The sequence below is a fragment of the Cuculus canorus genome, chromosome 8, assembly GCF_017976375.1.
Source record: "Cuculus canorus isolate bCucCan1 chromosome 8, bCucCan1.pri, whole genome shotgun sequence".
Classification (NCBI taxonomy): Eukaryota; Metazoa; Chordata; class Aves; order Cuculiformes; family Cuculidae; genus Cuculus; species Cuculus canorus.
This window is the reverse complement of record NC_071408.1, coordinates 219,002-229,066: the sequence shown is the minus strand read 5'-3', so window position 1 is coordinate 229,066 and position 10,065 is coordinate 219,002. Positions and strand designations below refer to the sequence as shown.

The 10,065-nt window shown below is 38.9% G+C and overlaps 1 protein-coding gene across 6 annotated transcripts in view; it reads left to right on the top strand.

Moving 5' to 3' along the window:
- RALGPS2 (Ral GEF with PH domain and SH3 binding motif 2) overlaps positions 1 to 10,065 on the top strand; it is a 116,538-nt gene that overhangs the window by 79,519 nt on the left and 26,954 nt on the right. For all 6 annotated transcript variants that reach the window (XM_054072706.1, XM_054072711.1, XM_054072709.1 and 3 more), the window contains 5 exons: positions 11 to 148; positions 1,049 to 1,139; positions 3,315 to 3,382; positions 4,043 to 4,178; positions 4,848 to 4,999. In XM_054072706.1, the coding sequence (XP_053928681.1) occupies positions 11 to 148; positions 1,049 to 1,139; positions 3,315 to 3,382; positions 4,043 to 4,178; positions 4,848 to 4,999 (585 nt within the window). The remainder of the gene's footprint in view (positions 1 to 10; positions 149 to 1,048; positions 1,140 to 3,314; positions 3,383 to 4,042; positions 4,179 to 4,847; positions 5,000 to 10,065) is intronic.

Genomic DNA, 10,065 nt, shown 5'->3' with positions numbered 1-10,065 from the left:
TCTTATTCAGGTATTTATCTGTCAGACTTGACATATATTGACTCTGCTTACCCGTCAACTGGCAGCATTCTGGAAAGTGAGCAAAGAACAAATTTAATGAACAACATTCTCCGAATTATCTCAGATTTACAGCAGTCATGTGAATATGGTAAGCTAGCATGTAAATATTGCAGTACTAAAGAGAAAAACTTAAAAAGCTTTATTTTTCTTCTATAATACCACGTAAGTAAGGCCCTGCCCATTTGAATGCCATTGACACTCTTCCTCACCCTCTCAGGCCAAGAGTCTTAAATTTATTCTAATATTGTTGTTATGACAGAGCATCAGTGTGAGGAGACAAAATAGAATTGCCCTTTTCTTACATCACACACATTTTTTGCAGTACGTATTTTCTGATGAAAAATGTGGAATATGTTGTACTTAACAGTAGTTTTACTAGTATGTTATAAACTTGTGTTTATACATCTTTGTGTTTCATAATTTTATGACTATGAATTCTAAAGATAGTAGAATTGTTTTTGGAGTAGTACTTTACTGGAGGTAATAAAATATGTCCAGCTTGTCTTTTGGACATCTATAGTTCTGTCCGTAGATCAGATAATGTATTTGTTTCTTGAAGGATGGTCTCCCTCATAGCTCTCTTCAAGTTCTAGTGAAGTCATAAGGCTGTGTTTGTGATGGTAGAATATGAACTAACACAGGATTTGGCTTCATTGGAAGCTCAATATAGTGAGAATATAGGCTGTGAAGGAGTGATACAACCCTCCAGGATCCAGAAATGCTCTTGTCCCTTTTCCGTGATGAGAGCTCTGATAAGCAGAGCAGCTCTAGGAGGGTACAAACCCAGCTTTGTGAATGCAAGGTGTGTCAGGTCAACGCATGAGAATTGCTATGGAGGACAAAAATTTCGGCATCAGTAGGGACTGTAGTTTGTTCCTCCATCTCTATAATAAAGGCAAGAGATCTGATCCTGATTAAGTAGTTTCTGGAAAATAAGCTTGCTTACTGATGAACAGTACAGCGATAATGAATGTCATCTGTTCTCCAGATATTCCTCTGTTGCCTCATGTCCAAAAATATCTAAACTCAGTTCAGTACATAGAAGAACTACAGAAGTTTGTAGAAGATGACAATTACAAGTAAGTATGAAGTGCTATAACTGCCTGTAATACATTACAGAATAACTCTTATAACGCAAAACCTGTCACCTTAAGATTGCACTTTTATCGGGAGATTATGCATCTCAAACATACCAGTTGCAAGGTTGCAGCAGGGTCCTGTGCTCAAGACAGTTTTCAGCGTGCTGGATGGCACATCTCCTTCCTTTTCTGTGCCTGATTGCATCAAGCCCTGGTTTTCAGGTCTGTCTGATCTGTTGTGTTGGTCCTGTAGAACTCTTGGGGTTTTTGGTATTGAATGCTCAGTACTTGCGGCTTACATGTAACAGTGAGCAAAATGAAACCCATGACTGGAGAGAGCTTTTGTCGTTTTCCATCAGAATGAAGTCACCTATGTGTCCAGTCCCACATTCTTACTGGGATGACTTAAGACTTTCATATGTATTTCATTGTCATTTTATATTTTTCTCTTTGATTCAGTTATACAATGTGAGTAAAATGCAAACCCTTGATTTTTGAGAGGCAAGATATTGTCATCTGTGTCTTTACCCATTCCTCCCCCAAGTATACTGCCCCAAAGAGAGGTTTCGTCTTCCTTATTTGGAAGATTATTACTGTATTAGGTGATTTGTCATCCAGCAAAACTGGGGGATAGAAATCTCTGGCAAGAGGCAGGAACAAGCCCTGAGGATAGGAAAAAAACAACAGCAAATCAGTGGCCTATGAAGAAAGTTTTTGTTCGCTGAGTGATCAGCTTGAGGAGGTTCCCCACCCATTCCCATCCTGCCTGCCCTGGAAGTTTGGCACCTCAGTTGGGTTGAATGGTTGCTTGTGTAGCAACATTCAAGTGGTGGGAGGGGTACACACGCCGGAGGAACAAATACACTTTACCAGTTAGTAGCCGTAACTCAGATTTATTAAAAAAACAGCCGTCTGGGAGCCTTCAGTTTATGTCAAAGAGCAGTGACTGAGGGCTCAGACACTTGGCTGCCCTTCACGTGTTACAATCTTAAGATTTGTAAATTGTTCTGTGCATGTTTGTATGCAAGCATCCAGCTTTACCATTTTGCTGAAATGTTCTGTAGTCTGATTGTTGAAGTATTGCTGGTTTATCACTGAGACTAAAGCTCTGCGGTCAAACATTTGAAGGAGAAAAGAAAAGAAACCTGGGGTGTTTTTTTTTTAACTGCAGTGTCTGCTTCTTTGTGCCAAATTGTCTTCATGAATTCACGGTCTACCTTCTTCTGCCTTCACTAGTTAGGACTCTACTGAAGGAGCTACAGTCTCTTCATCCCACATTTTCATAACAGGGAAAAGAATGGAGACAATCACATATAATGTAGAAACAAGACTGTTACTCAAAAGTGAATTTTTACACTATGGCTTTTGTACATCTCCAAACTGAATTTTTTTTATTGGGGAAGGCTGTGTTTTGAAGAACTATTCTTACTATAAGTGACTGTTATACTTTTTAATTCCCTAGGGTTTCAGAAAAAAGGCTGAAGTTAAGAGAACAGCCATTGTGGCTTGAATGCATCTGTTCTCTTCCCAAAGGATTTTATTTTATTTTAAAAAATTAAAAAATTAAATTGTAATGAATCATTGCTGAAGTTTCTGGGGATGGGAGAGACAGGAGCTGTCAAACTTCAAAACTTTTTCTCCCTCAAATTAAGTAGATGCTTTTCTGGCCCTGCTAATTTCAACGATCCTAGTTCTGCAAACTTTGTGGACATGGCATGTTTGATCTTCGTGGAGTTCTCTGCTCCGGGAGTCTGCCCTACTTGTGGTGCTCTTTGAAATAGTATCAAAAAGTGCCTGTTACAGAAAAACTTGAATTATGGATGCAGCCAAGAGTCTGCTTCTCCTTCAGTGTGGTATTGCAAACCTGACCTGTTCTATATGAACTGAAGCAGGAGACTCTTTTACTGTTACAATGCCCTCGCAGGTCATTTTTTGAACCCTGGGCCCTGTTGCAGTAGTAGGGGTTTTTTCCCTTGAGTAAAAGAAAGCTGATTGTTTGGAAGTAGCCTGTGCTAAAGAGAGTTCTGCCTGGTTTGTGTTAACTTCACCGTATTTCTCGCAACTGTAGAAACAAGCAGCTTCCAACTGGGAATTTAAAAAGCTGTTTTTTCAAAACCTTACTTTTCTATGCTTCTCTTTCGTGATAAAGTAATATGTGATGCTTCTTTAATGCAGACTTTCATTAAAGATCGAACCAGGGACCAGCACCCCGCACTCTGCTGCCTCCAGAGAAGATTTAGTAGGTAAATGCTTAATAAATGTGAGAAGAGTTTAGGTTGTCAAATGCATTATTTTTGAGTTGCGAGCATTGATGATATTTGCTTGAGACTAATAATGAAGTGTGAAGTACAAACACTGTATATTTTTAATAAAAGTCTGAAGGTGATCTGTAAAGAAATTCTTTCAGGGAATTGAGTCATTTTTTTTCAGGTTCTTGTGTGTATTGTGGCACTAGCATGTTAGTATTGTTTGGGGTGAAGAGCTATTAAATATTCATTATTTGTTGCATCTGGACAGAAGGGACCTCATCTGAACTTTCCATGGTATAGTATGCTTCCAAAAATGTATACAATTTTTGATTGATGCCGAAAGTAGTTGAACATAGGAGTTTGAGTAGACTCAATGGGATCTGTTTAATGTCACTGTAGCTAATGCAGCTGCCTTTAGGACTTAGAAAGTACTTTTAACTAGAGGGTCTGTTCAAAATAAGTGTGCTTATTTTTACTTCTGTGCGAAATACTCAAGTATATGGATTTTTAAATCAATATGTGAGTGATTGTTATTACAGGCTATCTTTTACAAATCGAGGTTAGGAAGTTCTGTGCGACAGTCACGGTTTTCCCAGAAGTAACCCTGGCAGCAGTTCTGAAGTTACTGGGGAGTAAAGTCTCTCTTGTTCCCAGGGTCTGAAGTCGGTGCGTCTCCGCAAAGTGGACGGAAGAATCTTGCAGCTGAAGGGGCCTTGCTGCCACCAACACCCCCTTCACCGAGGAACCTGATACCGCATGGACATAGGAAATGTCACAGCCTGGGATACAAGTCAGCATTTTATTTAACATGAATGGCCTCGGTTTTGTGAATAGGAGGACAATGCAGCTGTTAATGGTGATAAGAGTAGCCGAAATAGGCTCTTTGTGAATGACAAAACAGTCTTAACTCAGTGCCAGCTTAGTTCTTTCAAACACAAGCTGAAATAATTGCTTTATTGTTTTTTTTATGATGAGACCTCCTTTGTAGTCTTTCGTACAACATTGTATAGTAACAGCTTCAGGATTTTTCTAAATATATGGTGTACTTCTAGTTAATATCTTAATCATTGTATCATTAATTCCTTTGTCATCTTTTAAAAATGCAAGATTGTAACTTCAATAATTCATCTCTTAACTTGTGTAAGTTAACCTTTTTTGAGCTAGAATGAAATTCTAGAGTTCAATTATGTAAGTGATATAGTGAGACGAAAATACTTTAGGATATTGAAAGTAATTTTTAAAGTACTTCTGACTTTCTCTTCGCTCCGAGAGCGATGTGCAGTTTTAAAGCTAGCAATTCCTGTAGATAAAATATTTTGTGCACAACTGCTTATGATTTGAGCCATGATTTATTTTGGTATTCAGAACATGCTACCTGCAATCCTTTGGGATGTTAAAGCAACAGCTTTTGAAATGTATCAAAGATAATGTAACCATTTCTATCCTTGTTTATTTTTAGTTTCATACACAAAATGAACACGACTGAATTTAAAAGCGCAACATTCCCCAACGCAGGACCAAGGCATCTGCTGGATGACAGCGTGATGGAGCCCCATGTCCCATCCCGAGGGCAGGCAGAAAGCTCCACCCTTTCCAGTGGAATTTCGATAGGTAGGACTGTAAACATACCCGTGTGGTACATGGTCTTTGAATAAAGATTTTGGTGTGATTAGTGGACAGAGTAGAAGCAGCGGTACTGCTCTAACATAAAAATTCTGTCTTAGAACACATTTGAGCAATGTAGGTGGAGAAGGGCAGTGTCATTTTTGCAGCACGAACTGCATGCTGACAAATTACAAAAAAGGCAGGGTTTTCTTAATATTGCCTTTAACAATACAACAACTGTTATTCCTCTTCTTCCTTGATGGGGCAGAGGGGCACTGTTTCCTGTTATCTTTCCTTGCCCCCAAGGTCAATCTAAATTAAAATTTTTTGTGGTATGAATTATATTTAAAATACCATATAAAACTGATAGTGAGAATTGTAAATTGCTGATGATTTAAGAGCATAGTTTGTAAATACTCCTTACTTTTGTCATCAGTGGGTAGCAATTAACTTGCAGATATGTCTAAATGTCGGAATGTATTTCATTTTGGCAAGTTATTTATCTTCAAATATTTAGGGTATTCTTTTGAGAACTTATGCTTCCCGAGTTTCTCATGTGACAACAGTTGGTCTGTCTTTCTGTTGTGCACAGATCCTTTAGGAGGGGCAGGGAAGTGCCTTTTGGATCCAGCTAACTGCGGACAGGGTTGAGAAATGGAATCTCTATCTCAATCCTTTTTCTCAAAATTATTGCCTTGATAGAATTCAGTGGTGTTCAGGTTTTATGCGTTTATTGTAATACAAGATTTCTGTAGTGTTACGCATTTCTCTGGATAAAATAATTTTAAGAAACAGTTATGCTTTTTAGCTTTTATGGAGAGCAACAGGTCACACAGTTTCAAATGATGCTGTTTTCAGGAGCTGTTCCTGTGTTTTCTTGAAGAGAAGGACATACTCCGAGTGAACATTTTATATATTTTTCATGTGGAAAAGTCAAACATCTAGAGACCATAGTTTAAAAAAATTGTTAATTAGTGAATCTGTGGAACTAGCTTAGACCAAAGTAGTTTGAACCTGCTCACATCATACAGCTTCCACCATTAAGTATGTATTGCCTATCCGTTTTCTACAGGCTCTCTGCTCCAACTATTTGACCTTCATCCAGCAGGACGGGCACTGCTCATCAGCATGCACACAGCTTGCATTCTCATGGATTGCACAGTACAGGAGACTAAAGCTCCTCCTGCATGTGCTATCCTCTAAACGCAGTCCTCTCAGCATTATGCTGGATACAGCAGGAGGGAAAGCAGACTTTTGTGACCTTTGTTGACAGGTAGCATTGACCTTTCCTCAGTGCAGTTATCTTACTGATGTTTCCTGTCTAAATATCTAAGAAACTTCTGTGTTGGTCTTTTTTTCCAGAGTAAATTATTTACCTCCTTAGAGTCTCACAGGGAAGGTTTGCCAGAGCTGACGGGCAGTTTTTCATGAGGTGCAGTTAAGAACCAGTAACAACCCAGACATTTTGGAAGATACAGGGTTTTTCTACTCAGAATTTTTTAGCTCTATTCTCTTGCTGAGTTCAGACATGAACTTATCAACTCAATGTAGTCACCTTAAGAAGTTGAAACAGACTTTTATAAATCAATTATGGATTTTATATAAGATCAGCATTTGTGGTTAGAAATTCCCCACTCTCATTCTCTTCCACCGTCAGCCTCCCTAGGGTTCTTTAGTTTTATCATTCTTTTGACAGTCTAGTGTCAATATTATTTTCACTGCTGCTCGACCGTGAAAATTACAGTGACACAAAAGTTTAGTGAAGGTGCTAGAAATACATATGGAGGCAGCGAGTAAGTTCTGGAGGCTTGCAGTATCTGTTACAGAAGAATTCTTAAAAATATAAGTTTTCTGGCATTCTGTATTGCTGCTTCAGCAGGATTTAAGGAGGTTGATTGAAGCTCCTAAGTTCCTCCATCATGTTTGAAGTAGTCTGTTTACTCAGTATTTGGAAATAGTACAGTCACTGCAGCAGAGAGGAGGTTTACCGTATTCTCTAACACGGCTTCAACAGATAATCAGGAAAACTTCTGTGTGTGTTGAAGAGTGTTATCCCTCACTTTGCCCATAAATGTGGGTTTAAACCTGTTGTTCTATAACAGGACTACCTTTTCTTAGATATAAGCCTATATAGGAATAACTTTTTGGGTAACTGATCCTTCTTCAAACACAGCGTTTCTGACACTCCAGCAGCTTGAATGTGATCTTAAAGGTAACTGTAATACTGCTTTGTATCACTACTGTGTTTTGAGGGCTCAGAGGTGTGCAGAGCTTTCCAGGCCTTGCATATTGGAGGATCTGATATAATCTGCCGCTACAACAAATATCAGAAAGCAGCACTTAACAACAGTGTATGTAGGATGTTTGTGTGCAGCACTGTACTGTTATGATGCTTTATCTAAATTGTTAGAGGATATGAATTTCTGTATTTTTTTTATCAGGCCACATATCTGAGTTGCTTTTGCTGTTAGCAGATTACTGTGATCATTTTACAATTTAGTTATTTATAGGCATGTTACTGGCTTCTTCAGGTATATGAGGACTCTTCCACTTGGATTTCTTCAGTTATCCCTGTGACAGAAGCTTTCGATCTGTGACATAGCTCTGTTAGAGCATCGTTAGGCTTGAGATTCATGGCTGGATGAAGTTTTGTTTTCCATATAAACATGCTAAAACTGAGCAGTTTAATCCAGCAGTGAGCATCTCTAAAGTAAAAACACATTCCTAGTGGCAATCGACAATTTTGATAGTGTGGTGCTGGCAAAGACTGATGATCCGTTCTGGGGATAGCATACCAAAATTTTCACGACTGTAATCTTTCAAAGGTGAAGGATACGCTTAGTGCGTGTTTTAGTTTGCAATTAATGATTCCTAAAGGAGCAGCAATGCAGAAAGTGGCATTTCCTGAAAATAGGCCTATCCGTAACGTGACAGCCATGGTCAGGGATCTTTATTGGATGCTTTTCTTACTTTCAGGGTCTGGAGGTTGATTGTATATCTTCAACTCATGCTGCAAAAACCTAGAACTCAAAATTAAAGACAATAGTCTCTGTTTATTCTCTGTCAGTTTATTTTACTTGGGTCAAAACAGTTCTTGTTCCTAGAACTATGAAACTGTGTTTAGCAGACAGTACTGTGTTCTGTTACAGTAAGGGAGATGTACATCTGGTTCTGTTACCGTTTTACTTTATAACATCGGTGGCTGTTACCTGAACAAAAGTGAGACACCCTTTCCCAGCAGTGCCAAGGCTATCCTAATGAAAAGGAAGAAATACTTGACCAGTCTTATATACAATAGCAGACAGGAAATGTTGTATTGGATTCTGGAGGAAACAGTCTTTTCTAAGTTTTAGACCTTCATAGGCAGCTGTATTTGAGCTATTCAGTTGGGGCTTTTTATAATCACAAAGAATTAAGCTCTGCAAGGAGGTGATGCATTTAATTCCTCGGTGAGTGACTAAAAATAGGTTACATGACTTCTTAAAAAAAACCTTTATTTCTGTTGACTGCAAAGAGGTTTCTGAGAGATAACACATGAAAATAAGGACAGGTGAATACCACTGAAACTGTCTGTTTTGTGCAGACAATCCAGAGTGTCTCCTTTTAGTAACTGGGACAGATGGTTTTGCTTTGCGGTGAAAGTTCATTGAGAATCCCTGCGACTTGGTACTGTAGTTGTGTTCTGTGGTCCATACATTTTGATGAGGTCACTGTAATACACTATCTCAGAAGAGTGACTTTGCCCTGCTAAGGTTGAAGCATTGCGTTTGGCCGGGTTGGAGTAAGCACCTGCACACTCATACCAGCTGTTTTCCGTGTGTATTTGCCTGCTGTCACCTCCTCACCTAAAAGTAGGATAAATTAAGATGCCCTTTTTTTACCCTATCTTTTTCCATTTGGTTATTTGTTAGCTTTTCATGACAAAACTCATTACCAATGATGGCGCTAGATGTTTGTGTGATTCTCTGGCTCTATATCACCGGAGTCGTTCGCCAGGCTTCACAGTGTTCTGATGTGGTTAACTAGCAAGCCAAAGGTGAACCGTTTAAACTTTATTGTACAATAGTTAAATGGTAATGAACTGGTTCAAATACATGAGGATTTTCACTATGGTGGTAGACTCAACAAAGCAGAACATAACTTTCAAGGCATGGAGTCCATCTCCATGATGTTAGCTGGGCTGTAATGTGCTACAGGAATTGCTGTTCACGTCTCCAGACCAATTTTTTTCCTGTTTTCACATTAGAATTTCAAGCTCTGTCAGGTCAGTGATCAGCTTTAGTGACTAGAGCTCTGGAAACACGCTGGAACTGGAGCCAAGAGAGTGTCAGCTGCAGGTTTGAGAAGGGGAAAGAATTTTTAGTCTCAGTACTTTTAAAAACTCTTCAGGGTTGGTTTGTTTATGTTAACACCTGTTTAACTGTGGGGACTAACTTTGGGATAAAGGAAGCCTGTGTTAAACGCTCAATATCCTCAGACTTTCAGCAATGAGTGGATGCCATGACCGGGGACGAATTGGGTGTGCAATGGTGTAGGCATTCCCTATCACATAACCAGGAATGGAGCCTCCTGCTGTTTGTTGGCTGTAGCATGGATGTATGCATATGCATATCTACAGACGTGAACAGAAAGTCATGTCTGTGTTCAGCGGCAGTGCTAGAGCTCTGTGCGCAGCCCTGAAACTTCTCCAATAATCACCAGCAGTTAGTGAAAAAAACATTTTGCCAGCTGCTATTATTCCTAAGACAGGAAGAAGCCTTCCTGTTATGTAGTAAAGATAAAAAGAACTCTAAATTTTTTTTTTATCCTGTACAAGAAATTTTTTATTTTATTAGAAACAGAAAGAAGTAAGAAGGTAGTGGTTTGTCAAGCGGCTTCTTACATAAAACCAAAACCTGCGTAGAACATTACGTATTAGAAAGGATTTGATCTACCAAGGACTTGTTATGAAGTTTAACCTGAAGACCTGCTTGAGGTTGTTGGAAAAACTCAAATATTGAGTACATACTTGAGAAGAATTTAAGAAGGTGATATATTTTTAAAGTACTGAATGAATGAAATGTTTCCGGTTG